Here is a 26,343-nt window from a genome sequence, read left to right on the forward strand (position 1 = left end):
CGATGCAAGCTGCTTTGAGTTCCCATCGGAGAGAAAGGTGGGGTATAAATGAAGTATGTTTATGGAAGTATTCTTGAAATTGACTGTACTCCTTGAAATTAACCGTACTGGTCTCATACTGTGTAATCCCAGTGAGAAAGGCTGACTATAAATGACATAAATAAACATAAATAAATTCATGGATGAATGAAACCCATGATGATACTGGGTTTGGAAATGGAACAAGGGGGCTGGGCTTGGAGCACCTTGAAAAACTGCAGTTTGCTTACACAACACGGTCATGTTTCAAAAAGTACCAAGCAGATGAAAGTACCATGATCATCTCTACACCATGGTTGCAGTTACTTGTAAAATGCATATATAAATTTTGAGTATGAGAAGCATTACATTCTGTAAAAATGATAAATGTCTCTATGTGTTGGTCTACTGGATTGAAAATCTAAAGCATCATAGTTGTGTACATTTTTCTTGAATGGAATAATTCCACTGCACAGATGTAAATTTCTATACACTTCTTTTTTTTAAACTGGTACAAAGAATTTAAGTTTTTATTACTTTCTTTTTTTTTTGGAAAAAAAAGAAAAAAAATAGAAACAGTGCTTTTTCACCTTTATTATTATTATTAATTTTTAATCCTCCCATAATATAAAAGTCTGCAATGATATCAATAATTTATTATACTGGAAGAAATATAAAAAAGAATGCTTGTTCATGATCTAACTAGCAGGTTATTTATTTATTTATTTATTTATTTTTTGCCTAAAGAACTAGTTATGATTGGAATTTAATACTGCCTGGTGGAATGCATTAAAAGGGTGCCTTGGGCATCTTTTATTTAGATTTTTATGTACAGGTGTCAGTTCAAGCACTCCTCTGTCCTCCCTCCCCACCCCACCTCCCACCCCCAAATTAACAACATAACCTTTGGCTTTGAAGAAACAGTGAATCATTTAAGACAACTGATTTAACGACAGTAGGTGCAGTGGGGTTCCACTTTTCAATTCAACTGGTAGTGTTTCAGTCCAACCCCACTTCCACCTGCTCTCCTCTCCCCACTTCCTTTGGAGAACTAAAATAAATATTTGATGCAAGAAAAAAAGGTATGTCACTTACACTCTTACAAAACAAGTGAGGAAATCCCGATAGTTTAATATTCAGCATATATAATTCATTTACATGATATAGCAGTCTTGATTGTGGCCCCCAAAAGAGTATTTGTTAAAAATTTATTTCTAGCAGCTTTCTAGATCAACCACAACAATGAAAATAAATAATAATAATAATTAATAAGAACAAAATCAAAACTTTCTACAGTCAGCAATCAAACTATGTAACCTTCAGAAATTAAGAGACCCACAATATTAAAATACACAGAACAAAATATTTGAGGTATAAGATAAAAATGTAGATTTTTTTCCTCTTTTTATTTTTATTTTTTGTTTGTTTAGAGTTGCTAAAATGATGCACTACTGCATGTATTGCAATACCCAGGCCTCGGAAAGCTTCCTTTTCCCCCAACATTGGAAGGGTTTTATGGTTTTGTCATTTAGTATGGAGCAAACCGGCTGTATCCCCCTCGATATATACTAGCCTGTAATGAAGAGAGAACGAGACCGACATCATCAGCATGGCTCCTAGTCTTGGCATCAGTCAAGGGTGCAAAAGCATTCTGAAACAAAGCAATTCGATGGGTTGTTTTTTTACTTCTGCTTTCTTCACAACCAGATTTGCAAAATTTGTTTTGCTATAACTACTGCTCCATCTCTCGGTGGGGTTGGGCCAAGTTGGGCCATGCCAGCAAGACCTGTGCAGCTGTGGGATTAGTAGGGCTGCTGACCGATTAGACAACTTTTAGCTGATGAATCACCTCCTATTACCTGACCAATTAGGTAGACACAGTAAAATGCTTGAGTGTTGATTGAGTATGACTGAACTGTTAATATTCCATTAATATTTCTGTTAACGTTTTTTTCACTTTGGGCTGTTAGGATTACAGATTAGTTTGCGTTGCATGGGCATGCTGTATGTTTCTTCACAGCAACTGGTAAGTGAATTTGTACATACAGTGCTGACATGGCACAAAACATGTTGAAATATATATATATATATATATATATATATATATATATATATATATATATATATATATATATATATATATATATATATATATATATATTAGAGAAAAAAGATTGTTGAAAGGAAACAGAAAATGGTGCAGTAATAACTCAATTTATGATTTGCACAGGGGAAAGAAATGATAGCAGGCTTTAGGATTGAAGTGGCTGAGGTGAAAAACTTTGAATCCTCCATAGTATCATTGCCTTTCTGACAGGGAATTGGCAAAATCTCTAATTTTGCTATTGGTGATCAAAAACTTCTTTGTCTTCCTTCAAAATTTCCTCTGATGTTTCATCCAGGTAGAAAGGTTCAAATTCAAGTGAACCTCTGCTTGTTGGGCTATTCAAGTTGCTTAATTTATGCTTTTTACTTAATTTTGGTATAAAGAGAGCAAGGCTTTCTTTGCAACATAGGCAATCCTGCACATACAGGGATCCCTTTCATAGGGAAGCCCCTGCATTCTCAGGACTCCAGGGGCCCCACAGCCACACCGCAGCTGTGGGGAATGGCTGTTTAAAAATAAAGGAGAGCCCAAATGACCCCAGAATGCCACTGCAGAGGAGAGAAGAGCTCCTCCCCCTCCCCCAACCGTTTCCCTGTGTCAAAATAGTATGGAGGGGGGGGTATTTCCCTGTTTTTACTGCTCCACACACACAGATTTCTCCACATGGAGCAGCAAACACACACACACACACACCCCTGCTCGGTCGCCATTTTGGAAAATGGCTTCATGGGAGATGGAGGACCCCCCCCCTTCCTGTGATGGAGTTCTGAGGCTATTTGGGCTCTCTGTTTTTTAACAGCCATTCCCTCAACCATACAGCAGCTGTGGGGACCGGGAACAGCATTTTCTTGGAAAGAAAGCTGAAATTCCACATTTCTGTATTACTTGTTAATATTTCTCTACATTTGTGTTCTAATAAGTAATTTTTCCTTCTTATTCTCATACAAGCCAGATTGTATCCAGGAACAACAGTAGCCTTAGTACAGTGGATAGACTGGAGGTTGGCAAACATGGCATGGAAATGAAATGAAGATTAAAAGGGACTCACCATAGGAAACATCAGACTTGTGATCATGAATCACAAGATTCAACTTTATGTATTTATTTTATAGCATTGGCAAGCCAAAACTTGAACTGGCAGCACTTAGAAATGTAATTTTAATTGATAATCTTTGTACAAATATCTGGTGGTGGGGGGCGGGGGGGGGAATCTGCAATGGCATTCATCTTCCATTCAAGAGTAGGACAATGTATACTTGTCCAATAGGCTCGCACAGTGTTGTGGACAGAGAAGTGAGTCCAAGGGCATTCCACATCTGAGTGTTCGTAGTTTACAATAAGCCAGCTCTCTGAGGCCTAGTTTCCACATGCAGGAGAATGAGGTGGTAGAGTAAACCAGTACTTGCTGAAGATTTCGTTTGCATAAGATACCCCACGTAAATAGAAAAAAGTACATTAAACAAAGAGAGGGTATAAATCCTTTCTCCCTGTCGTGCTTGCTTTTTATTTGTGGGATTTTTGAAGTTTATGAGAAACATTCCACCTTACGATTCTCCATCTGCAGCCTCACATGGTGCAGTCCATTCCACCACCACTGTACCCCACCTTGTACAGGAGTTACCACCAAGGCAAAATAGTTTTTGCAACAGTTCAAAATGTGGATGTCCATTTTGAAGCAATCTAGCAAAAAGAGTTTAAGATGGGCAAATTTCTTGGGGGGCTGTCATGCATGTTCAAAGTCCAGGTTGCTTTTTCAGCTGTGCTGTGGGTGTCATTTGCCCCTCATCGGCACTGGAATGCCTGCTGCTGCTGAGATCTAGGGAAAGTTTTGTACCTGAATTTCACCTAAAGCAAAATTCAAAACTAAACCGAGCCTCTCTGAAACATAAGAGGAATTTCTAGGAAAGCAAAGAGTTTCCATTAAGAGGAATAAAACTTCTCTTGGGGTTCCTACTCTGTGCTATTTTTGACATGAGGTTGTTCCTCTTCATCTTTTAAAAATTTCGAACCTTTTGCATCTTTGTGAGCTCTGATATTTACCATGCCAGGGAAAGTGTTAATGTGCAGAGAGTCTCTCTTGCATGGTAAGCACTTGCCATGTAACAGGACATTCAAATGAAAGGTTTGATGGGGGACCAAAAATAACCTTGAAAGCGCTAGTGCCTTGATCCAGGAAACTGGGTTTGCTTAGACAAGATCATTCATTTAATAAGATACATTGCTGTAACTCTCCTGAAACGAAAAAATTTTTGGAAGCCAATGAGGTATGCACAAAACTGCTTTTTTCCAGTGGATTAATTTCCCACATCTGCCATGCTAGGAGCACATGTTCAGAGCCCTTGTTTTCAAATCCTGATGTGGAGCCTTTATAATGCAGATTCGAACCACTGTTCTACCAAATGCTTAATATTTCCACCATTGGCTTAACTGCACATATTGCTTCTTATACATGACTCTTTCTCTAAGCAGCATGACAGTACATCCAAAGCACTATTGTGCATTTCATGTGCAGTGTTATCCATGATGAGTTCAACAATTTATAACAGCTTGCACATACAGGTATCCAGGGCTTTTTTTCTGGGAAAAGAGGTGGTGGAACTCAGTGGTGGAACTCAGGACCGCACAATGTCATCAAGTTTAAATTGCCCTCGGAGAAAATGGTCACATGGGTGGCGGCCCTGCCCCCTGATCTCCAGACAGAGGGGAGTTGAGATTACGGAGGGCAATCTCAACTCCCCTCTGTCTGGCGATCAGGGGGCGTGGCCACCACCCATGTGACCATTTTCAAGAGGTTCCAGAACTCCGTTCCACCGCGTTCCAGCTGAAAAAAAGCCCTGCAGGTATTCATTGGTGCAGCGAGGAAATTATCTTCCTCTATCCTTACACAACTCAAGCTGCTTAGGAGACAAGCCACAGTCTCTGCTTCCTGTTCCCCCACAGGTCTCTTACTTATCTGCTGCTATGAACATCTGGATTTCATTTTGGAATCAGAAAGTTGAGATGATTTGTGGCACTCTGACAAATATTTTGATCTAACTAAAACAAGCTGAAGCTCATGCAGAAAGGAAAACGTGTACAAAGCAACTTCCTACATCTCAATGATTAAGGCATCTGGCGCTGATCACTAGAAGGGGGGAATTAAATTAGTACAGGTTCTACAGTAGACTACATAGTCTAAACCAGGAGTCTCCAACCTTTTTGAGCTTGCAAGCACCTTTGGAATTCTAAGAGGCTGTCGCAAGAGGCAGAGCCAGTCACAAAATATCATGGAACGATGCCACACGCAACTCTAAAAGTAGCCTTGCCACATTTCAGGCAGAAGTTCAGTTTAACAGGGTGTCTTTTAAAAACAATTTTTGTTTAAAAACATTTTTCTTACATATACACAGCTTACCTTCAACTTTAACAAAAATCTGCATAGCCTATAGCAGATTTTTAAAAATCTGCATCATATTTCATCAGGCCAATCAGAAGCTAGACAAAAGCCCCACCTGGCCCCACCCATTTTTTAAAAAACACTTGGTGGGTGCCAGGAAATGTGCCCGCAGGTACTGTGGTGCTCATGGACACCAAGTGGGAGAGTCTGGTTTTAAAAAAAATCAGAGTAGAGATGATGGGCACCAATCCAGCAAAAGTTAGACAGGTATGGGTGACATTTTCACAGGGTCTTTACATAGTAGTGGATATGGATAAGGAATGGAGATTTTTTAAAACTCCACTGTCATTTTCTGCATCTAAAATTGAGGCTGGAGTGCTCCCCTACCATACACTCCCTCTCTCTTCTGGACATTTATAAATTATATTATATATAAAGAGAAAAACAGCAGGAATCTGGGCGGTTTGACAGGAAGTGCCTAGGATTTTGGTTACTGCTTTATGTGCTATAATCATTGGTGTGACTTGAACCTTGGGGCTATGTAAATTCAAGGCCAAAAAAAAAGGAGGGGGGAGAGAAATGGCCAGCACCACGAACGGATTTCATTTGTGATGGATTTAATTATCAAAGTGACTAATTATTCCATTACGGTAAGTGCTCGGCTAGGTGATACTCACAGAATTAAAAAAATAATAACTTACATGCACTACATTGCCAAGAAATTAAGACATTTATCAAGTTTACCGGGAAGGATTAATGTAGCATTTTAGCTGCCGTTAGCATAAGAGACAAATTCAATTAAGGGGAAAGTGAGAAGATGTCAACCATACTAAGAACTGGGTATAGCGGAGGGGAAGGGGAGGGGGGTTGGGGAAGGGAGGAGATGGAAATCAGCACTTACCACGGCACCAACGCCGTAGGTGGTTGCGGGAGTAAGTGTGTGGTGGTAGGGGTCTGCAGCATAAAGTCGTCCGTAACTAAAAAGAAAGCAGAGCTGAGGATTAATAAAGAAAAAAAGAACAGAGGTTAAAATGGAGAGGACTCACAAAATAAAGGCAATCAACCATTTCCCCTCTATCCAATTACATCGGAAAGGAACTGACTCAGCACTTTATGGAAGCAATATCCTCTGGGAAAATGTGTTCAGTTGGCAAATGAAAATGATGAAAGGAACACAAATGCATATTAGCTTTGTGAGATTAGCCAACCATCATAGCTGCCAAAGGATTCATAATATCTCCCCCCAACCCCACTCTCTTCTAAAAGGCTGTGGTTCTCAAAATGTGGGTTTCAGTTGGATCTCAAGACCATGTTAACGGACAAATAAAAAAAAATCCAAAGCAGCTCAATAGTTTGCTTTTTCAAGCTGAACTTGGAGTGGAGTAGGGAGAAAGCTTGGCTCTTCATCAACCTAAATGACAAACTGGGCAATGAATAGAACCATACACAGAGCTGAGTAGGAAGCAAGTGGCCACTGGCCATTGGATAGGTGCCCGCTGGTGACAGGCAGTTTCCTGGCAGCTTGCCTAATTGCTCACTGGTCACTGGCTACACTTTGTGTGGGGTTGATGCTCAAAGAAGTACTGGGTCCTCCCCCTGCTGGGAGGGTATAGGGAACAGTCAAATACTTTATGCCAGTCTGTTTGCCTCCCTGGCACCTGTAATTACATGCACTACATGGAAAGCTGAGGAATGAGCCGGTCCTCAAAGAGAAAACAAAGTAGAATAGCACTCCCTGATATAACCAAGTGTAAAGACACAGCTGTAGATGTCCACAAATGTAATGTTGCTCCCTGAATGGCAGACCCATATGGAATGTTGCCTTGCACTCTGGAATTGCATGGCACAATGGACTTCGTTCTTCAACGAAGAGGGGATGCAGACTTCTAAGAGGCAGGGCTATGAAGCCCCAAGGCCAGGGCCTGTTTCTTCACCTTGATGTTCCTCCATCTCCAACCTGTCCAATAACAGGCAGACACCAAGGGGACTGGTAAGGTAGTGGTTTCTTGCTCTTTATCCCATAGGTTGCTCCCTTACAGTCCCGGCAGGAGGCTGGGGACCTGATATTTACCTTTCTTGTGGCCCCAGCATGCTTCACACTCCCGTGTAATGAGGTCACTTGCAGGTAATGTCATCACATGGGTACAGGAGCACGCATGCACTTCACAATGGGCTGATTTGGGCTGCAAATGGGCCCAATTTGGCCTGCTGTAAAACATGCATGTGCTCTTGGGGGGGCACAATGACATCACTCCCAGCAGTGACATCATTGTTCCACCCTCGGGAGGCCCAGTACCATGTCCTTCTCCCCCGCCTGCCAGGTGAGTGGTGGTGGAGGGTGAAAGCGGAGGATCCCTCACTCCCACTGGGAAAATAGGATCCCTATCACCCCAATAACAGAGTTCCAGGATCAAATACCCAAACACAGCTTGAAGACTTTCTTATCCCCTTATAGGTTAGGTTGGAAGGTGGCCAGACTTCAGAGCATTATTTGCTGTTCTTCTGACCAGGCCCAGGAATCCCGCCTCCCTGATCCTTCCTGCTGCCAGTTCTCTCTCTCTTTCCTTCCTGTCCTCCTGCCATTCCCTTCTCCCGTTAGCTAAGGCACAGCCTCTCTTCAGGATGTTCCAAGACTCTCTGACTTCACGTCCTGCCCAGGGAGCCGGTGGGGTGTGACGAGGACCTGATTATCTTGGAGAGATCAGATTAACTTCTAAGAGAAGCAGAACCATTCCCGGACAAATGTTCTAGCATTAAAAAGTTGAGGTCCAAGATGTTTGAGATATTAATTAACAAAAATGTAAGGACTTCTGTATAACCAGCACCAGCATGTCAGAAATCTCTCCTCCAAACACTTGCCTATCTGTTCACCTCTTCACTTTTCAAGACAATGTTGTCTTCAGCATGGCAACAGGCTCATCCTTGGTTACCAGCGGAACAAACTAAAAGATCGACCCTCTAAACAATTAGCAAGGAATGATAGCAACACAGACACCGGTATTCCTTCACAATGCCAAAAGACCTCTCAACGTCAATGACTGCAAGGTATCCATCATACCAGGCCCTCCTGCCATTGGACTGAGTGGCTTCCTGTCCCCTACCCAGGACAACAGAAGAGCAGGAAAACAAAGTGTGATGCATTCAGGACAGAAGATGCTACAACATACACCCACCTTGTAACATGTAACTCAGCTTGATTCTCAGTGAGAAAGGGAAATGGAAAAGAAAAGGAAAAGGAAAAGGAAAGGAGGACTATAAATAATGTTTAAAAATAGATTTTGATTAGTGGAAGGGACAAATTAAATTGGGCAGTGATCATCACTCCCAGAGTGGGCCAACCCAAGTAGCAGGGGTGGAACATGAGTTTGCCTTAACCAGTACGACTTACAATGCTAAATTGTTCTCTGTAGGACTGAATGGTGAACATGCATGTGTTGACAGGAAATAAAAGGGACACTTTGAGGGAAACTACACAAGACGGCCGGACATACATCGTGTCCCCAAAGGTTCCCTGGAAAGGGATTTTCTCTCGCTCTCTTGCAAAAGGCCGCCCTGGATTTTCTAGCTCCTGTTACATCCCCCACCCCAAGCTCCCAGAGGAAAACCCTCTGGTTAAATCACTCTCAGGACTTAGTGTCGCCTGTCATTAAGGACAAATAGCTGCTGTAGCATAGTGGCTGGGCTGCAAATCAGCACTCTGCTGGTTTGACTCCCACAACTGCCATGAGCTCAGCAGGTGGCCTTGGGGAAGCCACTCCTCTCAGCCCAGCTCCCCAGCTGTTTTGTGGAGATAACAACCACCAACCACCTGTCCTCTGGACCCCTGCCCATCCTGGCTGGTGGCCAGCTCGGAGGGGCTATGGGATCATTTGGAGGCCATTGTTAACACCTCCCTGAGCTCTGGGGTTTTTCCTGGAGCGTTAAGGGAGGCGCTGGTGCAGCCCCTCCTGAAAAAACCATCTTTGGACCCCACCGACCTGTCCAGTTACCGTCCAGTGTCGAACTCCCGTTCCTGGGCAAGGTGATTGAGTGTGCAGTGGTGGTACAACTGCAGGAATTCTTGAATGATGCTGTAGTCCTGGATTCATTCCAGTCCAGCTTCCATCCTGGCCATGGGACGGAGGCGGCCTTGGTTGCTCTCATAGATGGCCTTCGCAGGCATCTGGATAGAGGCAGGTCGGCGCTGCTTGTGTTACTCGATCTTACAGCAGCGTTTGACATGGTCAACTATGACTTGTTGGCCAGCTGCCTTGCCGACATGGGGATTAGGGGGACAGCCTTACAATGGCTGGTTTCCTTTCTCCAGGGTCGGGGAGAGAGGGTGGCGCTTGGGGGGGGATCTATCGCCCCGTCACCCTTTGGTGTGTGGGGTTCCGCAAGCGGCATTACTGTCCCCGATGTTATTTAACATCTACATGCAACCCCTCGCATGTAGGTGGGGGGGAGGTTTGGGCTGGGTTGTCATCAATATGCGGATGACACCCAGCTTTTTCTGTTGATGGACAGCCGGCCAGACATGGCCCCGGACAATCTGGCCAGAGCTCTGGAGGCTGTGACGGCATGGTTGAAACAGAGCAGGCTGAAACTGAAGCCAGTGAAGACGGAGGTCCTGCAGCTGGGTCGGGGGCTACCAGATGTTGGGATCCAGCTCCCTGCCCTGGATGGGACACCACTGGCAACTTTTCCAGTGGTGAAGAGTCTGTGCGTGCTCTTGGATGCCTCCCTGTCGATGGAGGCCCAGGCCACAGCGGTTGCCAAGTCTGCATTTTTCCACCTCCATCAGATCAGGCAACATGCCCCTTACCTGACGCCCCAGGACCTGGCTACAGTGACCCATGCAACAGTCACCTCCAGGCTAGATTACTGTAACTCACTCTACGCTGGGCTACCCCTGGGCCTGATCCGGAAACTACAACTGGTCCAGAATGTGGTGGCACGGGTCCTGGCTGGTATATCCTACCAGTCACATATCACACCTGTCCTGCACCAGCCACTGGCTTCTGGTTGAATTCCGAATCAAGTTCAAGGTGTTGGTTCTTACCTTTAAAGCCCTGAGTGGGTTGGGATTGGCATATCTTCAGGACCGCCTCTCCCTGTACATTCCCTGGAGACCGCTTCGATCAGCGGATAAATGTTTATTGGTGGTCCCCGGCCCTAAGGAAGCCTGCCTCACTTCATCCAGGGCCAGGGCCTTTTCAGTCCTGGCCCCAGCCTGGTGGAACGCTCTGTCAATGGAGACCCGGGTCCAGCGGGACATATTATTGTTCTGCGGGGCCTGTAAGACAAGAGCTGTTCTGCCAGGCATTCGGTGGTTGAAGGGGGGCAGTGACATGTCGGCCTCCCACCTTTGGGGTGAGGGGTTCTCCCCATGATTGCACTTTAATGTACTTGGTTAATTTATTTTATTATTGCTTATTGTATGTTGATTTTAGAATTATTGATTTCTTGTTTTTATTGATTTTAACTGTTGTTCACTGCCCAGAGCCCCAGAGGATGGGCAGTTTATAAATTGAAACAATAAATAAACAAATAAACAAATAAACAAATAAACAAATACATAAATAACAACACTGACTATTCACTACTCTGATTGGGCTATAATCTGTCTAGAAGAGTAGTATATAAGCACACTGTTGTTATTGTTGTTACTGTTGTTATTATTATTTTTATTATCTGCACCCCTTTCATGTTCACAACTCCACTCTGAATTCTGTTTCTGGGGCACAGGAAAGTAAAATGGGATCTTGGAAACTAGTTTGTCTGTATAGTTATTGCAAAATGTGTGTCAAATGTTGTTACTATTGAAGGCTACATCATTGTAGGGATAATAATAACATACTTTTGTAAACTGCTTTGAGTGGGTGTTAAGTTGTCCTGAAGGGCGGTATATAAATTGAATGTTATTATTACTATTATTATTTTCACCTATGAACATTTTTTGTGGCGGAAGGGGGGCTTTGGAGGGAGACTTTGAAGGCCTCTCCCCAACCGTGGTTTGTCTCCTTTCTCCACAGTCAGGGACAGAGGGTGGTGCTAGGGGAGAAGTTGTCATCGCGATACCCATTAGTGTGTGGCATCCCTCAGGGGGCAATACTCTCCCCGATGTTGTTTTAACATTTATATGCGCCCTCTTGCCCAGTGGGTATGAAGTTTCGTACTGGGTTTTCACTAATATGGGATGACACCCAGTTGTATCTGTTGATGGACGACCGGCTGGACTCTGCCCCAGATGTTCTAGCTAAAGCCTTGGAGGCTGTGTCTGGATGGTTGAAGCAGAGTTGACTGAAACTGAATCCCACAAATGGAGGTCTTATATCTGGGTCGTGGGTCATTGGATTCTGAAATCCAGCTCCGGACTCTCGGTGGGGCACTTCTTGCGCCCCCTTCAACTGTTAGGAGTTTGGGAGTGATACTAGATACCTCCTTAACAATGGAAACTCAGAACACAGCAGTTGCCAGGTCTGCCCTCTTCCATCTATGGCAGGCTAGGTAGCTTGCCCCGTAGCTTTCAGCCCATGACCTAAAGACAGTGATCCAAGCAATGGTCACTACCAGACTCGATTACTGTAACTCACTCTACACAGGGCTTCCTTTGGGTCTGGTCCGGAAATTACAGCAGGTCCAGAATTCAGCTGCTCGTGTCCTTGCAGGTACTCCGTTTAGGGGACATATAACTCCTGTCTTACAGCAGCTGCACTGACTCCCCGTAGAATTCCAAATCAGGTTCAAGGTTTTGGTTTTAACCTATAAGGCCCTTAGCGGACTGGGATCAGCATATCTACGGGGCCGCCTCTCACTATATACGCCCCGGGGGAGGTGCTTCAATCAGCTGGAAAAAATCTGCTGGTGACCCTGGCTCCTGGGAGGTTTGCCTGGCCGCGACCAGAGCCAGGGCCTTTTCGTTCCTGGCACAGACCTGGTGGAACACTCTGTCTGCAGAAACTTGGGCCCAACCAGACCGGGCCTGTAAGATGGAGTTGTTCCGCCAGGCATATATATATGGTTGAGGCTGGAGTGTAGGTGTGCCTCCCCACCAGCCTTCTGTCTGGGAGGGCGGTATTCTCATCCCCTCCAAGCTTTCCATCAGACTGGCTGCTCTCTCCACCTCCTACCCCTTGAATGTTAATGGGGCAGGGCATATTTTGGGACCACCACCTGAGTTTTATGGTTGTATGAACTGAGTTTTATCATTGTACGAACTGTTTTATATGTATGTTTTAATGTGTTTTAACCTGGTTGTTACTCAATTCTGAGCCCACCATGAGGAGAGCAGACAAAAAATCAAATAAAATTAATGAAATGAAACTGTTTACGGCGTGCTTGAAATCTATTGTTTTGTCCCATTGATGCTATTTAAAAAATGATGGAGTTTGCTTAGGCAAATTTTCATTTTTAAACTTTTGTTTTTACTTTGCATGTTTATTTCTGTCTTGATAATTAACTTGTGTTTTTTGTGTTCTTGCAACTTGATGCTTCACTGTTGCTCACCTTGAATCTAAGGACAGAAGGCAAGACATAAATGTTATAAATAAGTAAAATTAAAATGTGCTTTGTTCCTGAGTTGCTCCAAGAAAGACAGGGATCACCATGCCAACAGGGTGATAAAATCAAAAAGAGTCCAGTAGCACCTTTAAGACTTTTGCTACTACAGACTAACACGGCTAACTCCTCTGGATCTATGAACAGGGTGATAGGATGCCATCATCATCACACACATATATAGTGATCTGGGATTTTGCAGGCTCAGTTTTCCTTCATTACCTGTTTCTTGCTTGGATTGGAATATGTATGTATTCAAGTGAAGGCTGGGATTCTCCCCCTCCTTCTCACAGAACAGGGGTGGGGAACCTTTTTTCTGCCAAGGGCCAATTGGGATATTCATAACATCATTCGCGGGCCATACAAAATTATCAACTTAAAAATTAGCCTGCTATATTGAACCCTGGAAAAGGCATGATCCATGTGTCCCCCCTTTCCTATCATTTTCTCTTCAGAGTGGCAAAAACTGGAGTGTCTGCTGGAAGCTAATTTGAGGGGCTACAAACTGACCTTCCCAATATCCAATACCCACCAAATTTGCAGGGGACATAGGCCTCACTGTCCTCCGAAGACCCCCCAAGTTTCAGACAGATTGAACTCTGGAAAAGGCAAGATCCATGGGTCCCCCTTTCCTGTCATTTTCTCTTCACAGCGGCAAAAACAGGAGTGTCTGCTGGCAGCTACTTTGAGGGGCTGGCCCTTTTCTTGGCTGGATGGGCCAAAATAGGAGCTCTCTAATTGGCAGGGACAGTGGAAAAAACTGGAGTGTCTGCTGGTAGCTACTTTGAGAGGCTACAAACTGACCTTCCCAATGTCCAATAACCACCAAGCGCAAGAAGAAATAGGTACAGCCTGATTGACTCACCAAGTGCACGAAGCAATAGGCACAGCCTAATTGCTTATGCGCTGCACATCCTGCGGCGCTGTCACCAGGTCGGGCTGGGGATGCAAGTGCACGAAGCAACAGCCTGACTGCTTCTGCACTGCACATCCCGCAGTGCAGCCACTGGGTCAGGCCAGGGGTGCAAGCGCACAAAGCAACAGGCACATCCTGGTTGCTTCTATGCTGCATGGCCTGTGGCACTGGTGCCAGGTTGGGCGGGGGGGGGGGGGGGTCATCGAGGGCTGGCGGGACATTTATTGTGGTAATAGGCTTTCATTTATATTGGGATTTAGGGCCAACTTGATTTCTGAAGAGTAATTTAGCTGTTTTGGTGTGTAGAATTAGGTTCCCAAAAATAAAGAGGGCCTTTTAAAAAGATATTTAACTGACCATCTCCAGTAGTAACAGAGCCACAAGAAACATAGATTTAGAAACAGGTAGATAGGTTTTTAAATACTAAATTGTAAATTTGGATTTTTTTAAAAAAATAACTCAACCACAGGTAGTTAGTGTAGGTTCCAGGAGGGGAAAGAATGGCTGATAGGAAAGCTGAGAGGGGCCCCGGGGGAAAGGCCAGCGAGAAGTCTAGAGGGGTGGAGGGGAGGGGGAGTGCTGCAGCTCTCCCCCCACCTGAGGGGAGGAGGCCCTCCCCTGCATTGCTGCTGTTCACCAGCCTGGCTTCGGAGGCAGTAGTCAGGGACTTCCTTGCGGAGCCCTGTGAGTTGATGTCCACCGATCTGTTGAGCTACTGGGCCAAGAAGGAGGTGGTCTGGCCAGACTCTCCATCAAGGCGCAGCGGCTCCTCTCATGCCCTCCGACGAGTGTGGAGAGCTAGTGTGTCTTTTCTTATGCGGGCGACGTTGTCAGCCCACATCGCTCTAGCTTTCTCCCATGGAGAGTTGAGCAGTTGGTCTTCCTGAAGGTCAACTCTCGGCTCTTCGATTTCTCAGGACTGGACTTCCAGAATGACTGAGGTGAGCCCTCCTTGTGGCCTGCATCCTATGCGAGTCTAGGACCTGGGGAATCACGCTTTCCCCTGCATTAAACTGTAGAAAGAAATTCAGTAGTAGGAGGGTGGAACTCAGTGGCAAAGGAAATGCACCCTGAAATTTGGCCTCCCCCCTTCCCCCAACAGGAAAAAAAATCTGAAAATACTGTCACAGACCCTGTGGGCTCAAATTTATTCTGATAATTGTTAAGAGGCCCCAGGAATGTTGATTGTCACTGGAAGGAGAGACAGATTAGATAGGGACTGGTTAGGGACTCCCAGCAAGAAGCTCAGAACGCCAAACTTAGCTATGCTGCAGTTGAGAATGCTGTTTAATGTTGTTTAATGTTGTTTAATGTTGTTTAATGTTGTTTAATGTTGTCTGCAGTTTAAAGTTAAAAAATGTTGATGCTGAATGGGTGAGGGAGGAGTAGGGCAGGTGGAGATGGTGCGGGTGGGGGCCACTGCCAGCTGATGATGAAGGCTACATCCCAACACTAACTCACAGGTGTTTTCCAGCTCAGCCTGAAGCTGGCAGGCGGGGGGCGGGGGGGGGGGGAGACTCTGCAGCCGTGCTCTGCAAATGCCATTGCATTGTGCTTGTGGCCGGTACTGTTCTGCTCTGCGGTGTTTCCTCACAGGCTGACCTATGAGACCAGCTGCAGGAAATGGTTCAGCTGGACTAATCCCCCCCCCGTTCAGTTTGGTTTGGGTGGAGTGGATGTGTGACACTGTGGTTTGGTTTCCTTGGAATCACTATGGTTATGTTGGAGGGGGGGGTTATAAATGTTGTGCTGCTGTTGTTGTATGCTGTCTCCCACCCTCAGCCCAGGAACTCCAAGAAATAAAGTATTTTTGCAAGTAATTGTGTGCGTTTTTTTATTCTCTGATATGCGGATAGCTGTGGTACTACTGCCTAGGAGGCTGTTGTGATATGTTGTGATGCGCTGTCCGGGGCCGACTGCAGCGGCCCCGGCCAGGCACCCAGAAGCGGGGAACCCCACGCCACCACAAGCCTCGGCCCCAGCGCAGCCCAACTCACCCAGCCCAGCGACAATGGGGGCAGGCGGCAAAGAGGAGGAATGCCGGGAGCACCGGGAGCTGGCGGGCGAGGAGGAGGCGCCCCGGACGACGCCAAGCCAGACGGTCGGAGCCACAGAGGAGCGGAGGAACCTGAAGCCCGCCAAGCAGCCGAGCGGCATGGTGGCGGGGCCGCGGGATGGGGCATTGGCCCCGCGGCCACTCAGGATGCCGCCCGAGCCCGACAAGGAGGAACGGCCGGCATCGACACCGGGGAAGGGCTGCTCCCGGCCTGGAAGATGGGGGAGGGAGCCGAGGGAGGAGGGAACAGCCTCGCTGCTGAGGCTTACGGCCGCAATTGGCCAACGGGCCTGGGAGTGGGGGTGAGTCTCCTGTGATGGGCAGGGGCCTGGCCAGCCAGGAGGACAGAGGCCTGGGGGAGAGGGAAGAGGGGGAAAGAGGAATGGGGAAGCTCATGGCCGATTGGCGGCCCAGGGAGAGGGGAGGGTGGACGGGACACACAAAAGGGCGCATCCCAATGAAGCCGGGGAGAAAGCTGCTCGCGTAGGCGGGAGGTGAGAGAGAGAGAAAGCCATGGACCAGCGGGCCCGAGCAGGGGAGGACAAGGTGATGAAACCCCCTCCCCCTCGAGGCCGAGTCTGAGGCGGAGGGAGCACCCAGTTCCTGAGCGGCACGTGTCACGGCGGAGGGCAGAGCCGGCAGGCGTGGGCAGGCACCGGATCACATGTGCCTTCCATGCTGTGTAACTTGAAGCCAAGAAATAAAATATTTTTGCAAGTGATTGTGTGTGTTTTGATGATTCTCTGATGTGAGGATAGCTGCAGTACTACTGCCCAGGAGACTGTTGTGATATGTTGTGATGTGACTTCCATGTTGTGTAACTTGAAGCCAAGAAATAAAATAAAATATTTTTGCAAGTGATTGTGTGTGTTCTGGTGATTCTCTGATGTGAGGATAGTTGTGATACTACTGCCTAGGAGACTGTTGTGATGTGACACTAGTGCCATGTGCCCCCCCCCCTTTAATGCTGTAACTGAAAGCTAAAAAATAAATTTTTTAGAACTTGATTCAATGTGTGTTTGTGTGTTATTCCCTGGTGTGAAGGTTGGTTCCCAACATAGGGAACAATGGGGAACAGCTGGACAGCCTGCTCTGGGGGTTGTGGGGAACTTGGGGGTGCGTGTCTTTGGTTCTGAGGGGCTGCTTGGGGTGTGTGTAGTGTAGCCATGCTGTGGCTGCGGCCATTGGCAGCCACAATCCATGTGTTTCTGCTGTATGGGAGTCTTCCCCACAGTAGAAATAAAATGGTATGGTGAGAGAATCACCTTTGGTGGGCCATTACATGCTCCCCCAAAGAGCCAGTTTGGTGTAGTGGTTAAGAGTGCGGGACTCTAATCTGGAGAGCCAGGTTTGATTCCCCACTCCTCCACTTGAAGCCAGTTGGGTGACCTTGGGCTAGTCACAGTTCTCTGGAGCTCTCTCAGCCCCACCCACCTCACAGGGTGTTTTGTTGTGGGGATAATAATGGCATACTTTGTAAACTGCTCTGAGTGGGCATTAAGTTGTCCTGAAGGGCGGTATATAAATCGAATGTTGTTGTTGTTGTTATTATTATTATCATAATCTCCCTGAAACTTAGGGAGGGCATGGTAGGACAGGTAGGAGCAGGTCCCCTGAAAACTGGGTGCATTTTGCTTGCAAAATGCCACCCCAAGCCACCTAGAAAAAGCCCTTTTGTTTTTCCCCATAGGGAATAATGGAGATGGGGTTCCTTCTTTAGGGGGCCATAACATGGCCCCCCGAAGTCCAATCATTTTGAAACTTGGGGGGTCATTAGAGGAGAGTTAGGAGAAGCTCCCCACCAAATTTGGTTTGCTTCCTAAAGAAAATGCCCCCCAGGCTCCCGGAAAGCCAGGAGCCTGTTCCCCATTGAAAACAAGAGCCAAATCTTTTAGACGCAATCCGAATCAATTCCGAATCGAGTATTCCGAAGTGGCTTGCCAGTTCGGAATTCCCTTTATTCTGAATTTTTTTCCCGACTCAGGTAAACAGAATCGGGAAAACCGAATCACCCTGGCCCTGCACACCCCTAATCTATCCTTGGCCTTAAAGTGGGGGAGTTAATAAGGAAAGTCCTTCAGAATGGTGATAGAGCAAGCGGTGGCTAAAGAGTGGAATTAGAAACCATGGGAAGGGAGTTTTCTCCTTCTCTTTTTAAGGCTCTGCAGGGCATTGACTAGAGTTCAAACTTTGAGTAGGAACAAGGGCATAGTAGTCCATAAGAAGGTGAAGTAAAAACAGGGAAGAATGACTAATCTTTTTCTTCCCCATAAGGCCCTGGTATAGCTATCATTAACTTCAATGGAAGATGAAAGCCCAAGCATCCATGACCTTGAGGCAGAACTGAGGCTGATGAATGGGCCAAGGGACAGAGGTGCCTGGCAGCTGATCAGCCTGTTGGGCACTCAGCTCCTCCTTACATAGCCTTTGGGCACAGAATAAGCTTCTCTTTGATCTCTCGGGCAGGTTGGCTGTGCTGGAGGGCCAGTCCAATCTCATCAGGAAGCTAAGCACAGTTGGCTTTGGTTAGTAATTGGATAGGAGACCTGGGAGACCTCCAAGGAAGACCAGGGGACACTATGCAATGACAAACCACTTCTGTTTGTCTCTTGCCTTGAAAACTCCGGCAGGGGTGGCCATAAGTCAGCTATGACCTGACAGCTCTCTCAACCCCAAGGCCAACAAGGAACAGCCTGGGCCCTCAAGCCATGGTGTGGGAAGCAGCATGGAGCCAGCTATGTTTACCACATAGCTAAACCAGAATTCGGGGGGATTACAAATACCCCTGGCTTGAGCAAGAGGAGTGGGCATGGGCTCATGGGAACATTTACCATTGGCATGGCCAGGGTCAGTTTTTCCTTCTGCTTTTCCATTTGTTCAGGTTTGGCACAGCCAATGGCCTTCTGTGAACAAGGGGCGTCTTCTGCCTAGTGACCAGCAAACAGGGTGGTGGGGTTTTTCCTAAAAGCTATTGAGCTCCTTTAATATCATTCCTATGAGGAAAGATCCTTGTCCTTGGGGGAATATTTCCTCCTAGCAACCGATATATAAAATGTAGAGGAGGAAGTGTGTAAAGAATTTTTCCTAGGTATCTAAGGAGTCTAAGGAGAATCAAAAGGAACAAGAAAAAAAATTAAACATAAGACAACAGAAAAAATTAAACATAACACAACAAAAGCATAGAGATGGTAAGATTGCAGGTCTGTTTACAGCTTTGCAAAGGGACTGCCTCAGACTTTCTTCTTTGAGTATGGTGTTCAAGACAAGGCCCTTGATATCGATAACTTGATGTTAGATCAATTAGATTTTTGAAAGTTTATTTCCCATCTTTATGGCACTAAGAGTTAATCAAATCCTTCACAGAGACCCCAAGACATTCATGTACGGAGGAAAGAGTATTCCAAAGAATCCACACAGGTTTTAACTGAGAATATGCATTGAGACTTTCGAGTGATTAATATACTTTTTTCTTCCTCGAGGTGACCTCTACTTTTCAGAATGTGATGGGTATATTATGATTAATAAATTTCATTTCCACAAAGGAAAAGGGACAGTGTCAATTTATACCGAAAGCAAGCAGGGCTCCCTTTTTTTAAAATGCTAATTTTAAAACATGCCCTTACATGACATAAAAATTTAGAAGCTTACAAGGTTAGTCCTGCAGAAGCAGAGCAGCAACCTGAACATGAAACCAGGAAATGGGGACAGTGGCTGAATAATGCCACCATTCCTTTGGTGGTCTGGCTATTGGGTTTCTTCTGCTAACATCAGGGCTATCATCCACACGATTCAGAATTGTTGCTACTTCTGTTATTTCACTTCCAGGACTACATGCTAAAAAGGATACACACACAGACACAGACTTCAGTGCCACTAAAAGGGAGATGGTGAAATTGAGACAACAGGAGCAGGAATATATGGAAGTAGGGGTGTGCACTTTGGGTTTCCGATTCAGGTTTTTAACCCAAATCGGGCCCAATTCGGGTAGATTCGGTATTTCCAAATCGGCCCCAGCATTCCTAAGCTGATTTGGAAATACCAAAGCTTTGTGAAGTGCTTCATAATGCTTCAGAAAGATTTGTGTAGCGTGGTAGCAGCTGCAGCACTTTTCCTGCCGTTTTGAAACGGCAAGAAAAGTGCTGCTTTGAGCTTCCCGCCTGTTTTTACCCAATGGGAGGGGGAGGAGTGGGTTGTAGTGACCCCCTCCTCCACCTCTCATCAGGTAAAATGGGCGGGAAGCTCAAAAAAGCAGCACTTTTCTTGCCATTCTCTCCCCCTCTCACGATCCAGGTGAAAAAGGTGGCTGGGTGGGAAACTTGAAACCAACACTGTTCTTGACATCTGCAAACAGCAAGAAAAGTGCTGCTTTGAGCTTCGTTGTGCTCCGTAAAGATTCCTGAATCTTTATGGAGCTTACTGAAGAGGTTTAAATACTGAATCCGAAAGCGGCTTGTGGGATTCAGGTTATTCTGAATTGTTTTCTCGCTTCGAGTAAACTTGAAGTGGGAAAACCCGAATCTTTTCCACTTCCTATATGGAAGTGATTCTGCACACGTGTTTGTGAACCACATTTTGGCCCTGGAGATTCCTGCAGCAGAATGACTTAAAGGCTCACAAGGTTGGGTTTTTCTAGAAGTGAGGTAAGTGCCTGTGCAATCTCAAGACTACACAACTTGCTATACTGCATGCAGTCCTCAGGCTACAGGACAGTAGTGAACGGAAGTAATCTGATCTAGCCCTTCCTTGCTCTGCTATCCTATCTTCGAATGACCGGAGAGTTTAAATTGGTGACTATGTGAACTTTCTGATAGCATCCTACATATAAGGACTCAGTATGTGGATTTTGAGGACAAATTTAATAGTGTTGATGGTTAGGCAACAAGCTTCTCAGTGCCAGTTTGTATGGGCTTGAAGAGTCTTATTTAACCTGCAGTGCAACCCACATGACGTGACTGTGCATACCAGAGATCCGTAGCCCTTGTGAGTACTCTGTGGGCAGGGTAACTAAGCATGTGTAGCGGCTTTGCTTGGACCTCCTCACAAGGCTGACAACTTAGGCTTGAAGGCCAGCCTATCAATATCTCAGGAGCCAAGTAGGCAGGATTTCTAGTGGCTTAGAGTGTGTGTGTGTGTTTGTGCCTTGGTGGTTTTTCTTGCTGCAGAATATCTCTTTAACACAACTTCTGATCTAATGCCTTCCAAGGAATGTTAGTATTGTCAAAAGGCTATTGGCTTTCTAGTATGTGATTCATACTGCCTTCATATCCAATTTAATTTGCATCAGTTAAACTCTTCAGCGGGGGTGCATTATATTATTATTTATTACATTTCTAACCCACCCTTCCCGCAAGCGGGATCAGGGCAAGGTACAGCAGTACCTCGCCCTGAAATACAATACAAAAATACAATACAAATATTAAAAACAATTCATAAACAATAGTTCAGCATAAAATCAACGAACAGATAATCACTGTCCCAAGATGGGGTCAATTCCAGATTCCTGCCCATCAGCATACAGGGGGAGGGAAGTGGACAGATAATGTACTGCAACCCATACATGGGTCAGCTAACAAATGGGCACTACATAGCCCCGTGCTGTACCCATACATTGGGCAGCCGGCCAGTGGACACTGTATAATCCCACACTTAGTGGGAGACTGGTGGGAGGCTCAGTGAGGCTCTCATGCTGGCTTCAACCATACGCCTGGTGGAACATCTCCTTCTTACAGGCCTGCCAAAATGATAGAAGATCCTGACGGGCCTGGGTGTCTTCAGACAGAGAGTTCCACCAGGTTGGGGCCAGGACCGAAAAGGCCCTGGCCCTGGTTGAGGCCAACCGAGCCTCCCTGGGGCCAGAGACCACCAACAGATGTTTTCCAGCTGATCAGAGCATTCTCCGGGGCACATACGGGGAGAGGTGGTCCCTTAGGTATGCTGGTCCCAGTCCGTTTAGGGCTTTATAGGTCAAAACCAGCACCTTGAACTGAATCCGCAATTCCACAGGGAGCCAGTGGAGCTGCTGCAAAATTGGTGTAATATGTGTCCTATAAGGAACACCTGTCAAAACACGTGCAGCAGCATTCTGGACCTGCTGTAGTCTCCGGATCGTACCCAAGGGCAACCCTGCATAGAGACTGTTACAGTAATCCAACCTGGAGGTGACCGTTGCATGGATCACTGTCATTAGGTCTTGAGCTCAGAGAGAGGGGGCTAGCTGCCAGGCCTGCCGAAGATGGAAAAAAGCAGCCTGGGCAACCGTCGCAATCTGGGTTTCCATAGACAAGGAGGAATCCAGGATCACGCCCAAACTCCTAACCAATGGTACGGGCACAAGTGATGCCCCCCCAAAGGCCGGGAGATGGATCCCCTCCTCTGACAGCCCATGGCCCAAGTACAGGACCTCCATCTTCATGGGATTCAACTTCAGCCTGCTCTGTGCCACCCATCCAGACACGGCCTCCAGAGCTCTCAACAGGGCATCAGCAGATACAACTGGGTGTCATCCGCATGTTGATGACAACCCAGTCTAAACTTCCACAACAGCTGGGCGAGGGGGTGCATATAAAGATTGAACAACAGGGGAGAGAGTATCGCTCCCTGAGGGACACCACACACCGAAGGCTGGCGTATGGACAACCTCTCCCCCAGCGCCACCCTCTGTCCCCAACCGTGGAGAAAAGATGCCAGCCACTGTAAGGCCGTCCCTCGGATTCCCACGTCGGCGAGGCGGTGGGACAACAACTCATGGCCGACCGTGTCAAACACCGCTGCAAGGTCTAACAAAATCAGCAACACTGACCCACCACGATCCAGGTGCCTATGGAGGTCGTCCGTGAGAGCAACCAACACTGTCTCCGTCCCATGGCCTGGACGGAAACCGGACTGGTATGGGTCCAGGACGGAGGTCTCTTCCAGGAAAACCTGCAGCTGTTTCACCACTGCCCGCTCAATCACCTTTCCCAGAAACAGAAGGTTCGATACTGGGCAGTAACTGGATGGGTCAGTGGGGTCAAAGGATATGCAGCCACTTTCCCTTGAGGCCCTGAGAGCCTTTCATATGAGCAAGAGTGCCCCCCCCACAAAAGACCCTTTTCTCTCTGTCTCTCTTCTAGGCTCTGCAACATCTGATGAACTTTCTCCTCTCTTGGGGAGGTAGAGGTGAGAATAGGGGTGCCACTCCCCCATCTGGGGTGGGGGATACCCTGCTCCCACCCTCCACCCCCAGACCCTGCTTACCTGGCCAGTGTGTGGGGGTGCTTCCTGGGGTATGCCCCCGGGTGGTGCAGCATGCTCCCATGCCCACAGTGGCCTGAATCAGCCCAAATTGCGATCCACAGTGAGCCCAATTTAGGCCCAAGACATCATCACACAAGCCCAAGAAGTTGTCTTCCCAGGCAGGGTGTGCATGTGTCAGAATTCTGCCTTGGGAGAGATCTCTCAGTCACTCCCGAGGTGGCTTTCAGACCCCTGGGGCAGTGAACTTCCCTTCTTGCTTCCCAGATCCTTGGAGGGGTGCAGAGAGATGACTTATTCTTTCCCAAGGCCACATTTTGGCTCTCCCTGTGTGTGTGTGTGTGTGGGGGGGGAGACCTCTACCTCAGGAGATCTGAAAATCACTGAGATCTCTAACCGCTCTGCCTAAAGAGGGAGATCTCCCTCCCATTCACTCTAGCCAGGGAAAGCTCCTGCTCTGTCTGCCTACAGAGAGAAATATCTCCCTCTCTATACAAGGGGAGAGGGAGAATTACTTATTTTATTTTGTTGGATTTATATCCCGCCCTCCCCAGAAGCAGGCTCAGGGTGGGTCACAACATCATGACAACCACAATTAAAAATACAATAAAGAACAGTTTAAATCATAAAAAATAAAATCAACATTAAACATCAACATCAACATCTCATTAAAAAGTGGAGCGGAACAAAGCAAAACAGGCAAGGGACCAGCAAAGCTCCTCGACCACTGTGCCTGCAGACCTTTCCAAAGCCCTTGTCCTCTCCCTGCCTGCAATCAGAGAGGATTCGTGAGAAGCACCACCCTGTCTTGATTGTCAAGGAAGGGGAATATCCTGGGGATATCCCACTCCTTTGTGGCTCTGTATCCTTTCTGGAGGCCAGATGATGGCAGTCCACTTACCTGCAGTCAAGTTGTGCATTCTTGCTGTGGGGAAATATATGCATGTGCACACGTTCTGTTTTCTGTTTCTTTATTAAGTACCTTTCACAAGCTGCATAGTCAGAAAGCTGCATCATCCAAGGACTCCATGTGCAGCAGCAGCAGCCCACAGGCATGTCTGAGTGTGGCACAATTCATTCCCCCCCCCCTTCTAGCGCTGTTTTGTCATCCACAGTGCTTTGGAGTGAACCCCCCTCCCCCCCTCCATTTACAAATTGCAGAATCCCGTCTTGCTTTAATCTTGTCAAGTCGTCACGTTTGACTAGCCATGCGAACTGACCTAGAACTGTGAGCGGCAGAGAGGCAAGCTGTCAAAGAGATAATGACAAGGTCTGCCAGTGTTTCTTGCTGGGTGAGAGAGAAGGATTAATCAAACTTCCAACTATGCAAGAAGAGAGGATAATCCAAGTGTTTACGGGACTGGCTTATTTTCTTTCATCTGCCAGCCTGATAGGGTAAGAGGCACAATTTAACAGCTAACCTGCAATGGCTTTTCTTAAAAAAGCATCAAGTTACATGTAAGCCATACACAACTATTTACAGCAATAATAAAAAGATTTTTTAAAAGATAATTTAATCTTAGCATATATTATAGGCCTTTTAATGCTCAAACATTAATATATTTGCTGTTTTTTCATGGGGAAAAGAAAGGTACACATTAAACATGGCAGCCGCAGAACCAAAAATCTTCCAGGTACTGAAGTTATTTTCTTCTACCCTTTACATTATCCATGTCCTCCGCAACCCAGTACAATATAGAGAATTTGCACCTGGCTGCTGCAAACACTGCAAAATGGGCCTTTTGGACTGAAGCCACACTAAAATGCAACAAAACTTTCACCAGCAAACAGACATTGGAATACACTAAAGATGGCCAATGAGAGGGATTGGGGCCTGACTTTAAAACACCTGGATCTGGCTCGGGGGGAGGGGGGGGGGTTCACTGTTTCTGGGCTGATAGTAGGTTAAAAATGTACATTTGCTAAGTAAATAATTATCATTTTGTTGCTGAGTTATCTGGGCTCCCCAGAGGCTAAGGGCATTTTTTCTGTAGCCCCCACTCTACCAGCGACTTCATCCTTGGATTTAACTCTAGACTATGGGTCACCATAAAGCTAACAGCGAAATCCTAAGCAGCGTTACTCAGTGGACTTAGACTGGAGTAATGCTGCTTAGGATTTCACGGTAAGTCAAGTACTTTGGGCTGTTTTCCACTGTGATCTTCTGGCTCAGACACTTTTGGCCTCTCTCCATTTCTACATAGTCTAATACAGGAATTATTCTCTGATGGGTGCTATGTACATATGTACTTATGATGGGGACAATACATAAAAAGCACACTCACTCCAGCACATGCTTATACATATCCCAAATAAAAATCACACAATCAAGAATATTTTGTTATCAAAACAGTTGCTAGTACCCCAAATTTCTGCCAGCATCCCAAACACCATAGATGCGTTAAGAATAAAGGTGCTTTAATAAAACCCACAACTTCAGAGTGTTTCTTTGCCGTTTTGGCAGGGCAGAAATTATACAAGTCTAGCTTAGCAGTCTTATCCACAAAAAAAAAAACCAACTGGATCAGCAAAAGCAGAACCAGAATGGGAAAATACAAAAAGGAAGAGGGGAAAGGGGTGCAATAATTTGATGTAATACAAAAAGAACTACAAATAAGTTGTTAATAAAATCTTGTAAATAATTATACTGGCTGGAAGTTGCAGGAGGACAGGAAACCTGTAGTGATACTTCCGTTATTTGTGTCCCCTGAATCTCCCCCTGAACTTTGGAGTTCTCAGTATTTCTGAAGTAGAACCTATGCATAAAGAATCTTCCAGTATTACGATTTTTCTCAGTTTTGTCAAGTGTCATGCATGCATGGTGGTTTCCTGCCCATTTCTGCCCCTTCAGTTTTACATTTGCGCGCTGGTACCTTGCCAGGGGACAGTAAAGATGAAACTGAGGTGAAGACGCTGACAGCACAAACAAATACCATATTTTCCAATTCTATAATTAGTTTTAGAAATTACCCTACTTTACCCAGAATTTGAGGAGGAGTGGAATACAACAATGTTGTGCACGTGTTTACAAACCTGATAAAACCAATTCCACTTCTATCTGAAATCAAGAGTACAATCCTGCATACTGCATTTCCCTT

At 46.1% G+C, this 26,343-nt stretch overlaps 1 protein-coding gene across 4 annotated transcripts in view; it reads right to left on the minus strand.

Annotated features, from left to right (window-relative positions):
* Positions 1-1,546: 1,546 nt before the first annotated feature.
* The window catches only part of RBFOX1 (RNA binding fox-1 homolog 1), a 489,827-nt gene continuing 465,030 nt past the window's right edge, over positions 1,547-26,343 (minus strand). For 3 of the 4 annotated variants that reach the window (XM_054992895.1, XM_054992894.1, XM_054992893.1), the window contains 2 exons: positions 6,403-6,478; positions 1,547-1,669 (listed from right to left, as the gene is read on the minus strand). In XM_054992895.1, coding sequence (XP_054848870.1) covers positions 1,547-1,669; positions 6,403-6,478 — 199 coding nt within the window. The remainder of the gene's footprint in view (positions 1,670-6,402; positions 6,479-26,343) is intronic. The other variant, XM_054992896.1, reaches the window with a different exon arrangement.

This window comes from Eublepharis macularius, chromosome 12 (genome assembly GCF_028583425.1).
Source record: "Eublepharis macularius isolate TG4126 chromosome 12, MPM_Emac_v1.0, whole genome shotgun sequence".
Classification (NCBI taxonomy): Eukaryota; Metazoa; Chordata; class Lepidosauria; order Squamata; family Eublepharidae; genus Eublepharis; species Eublepharis macularius.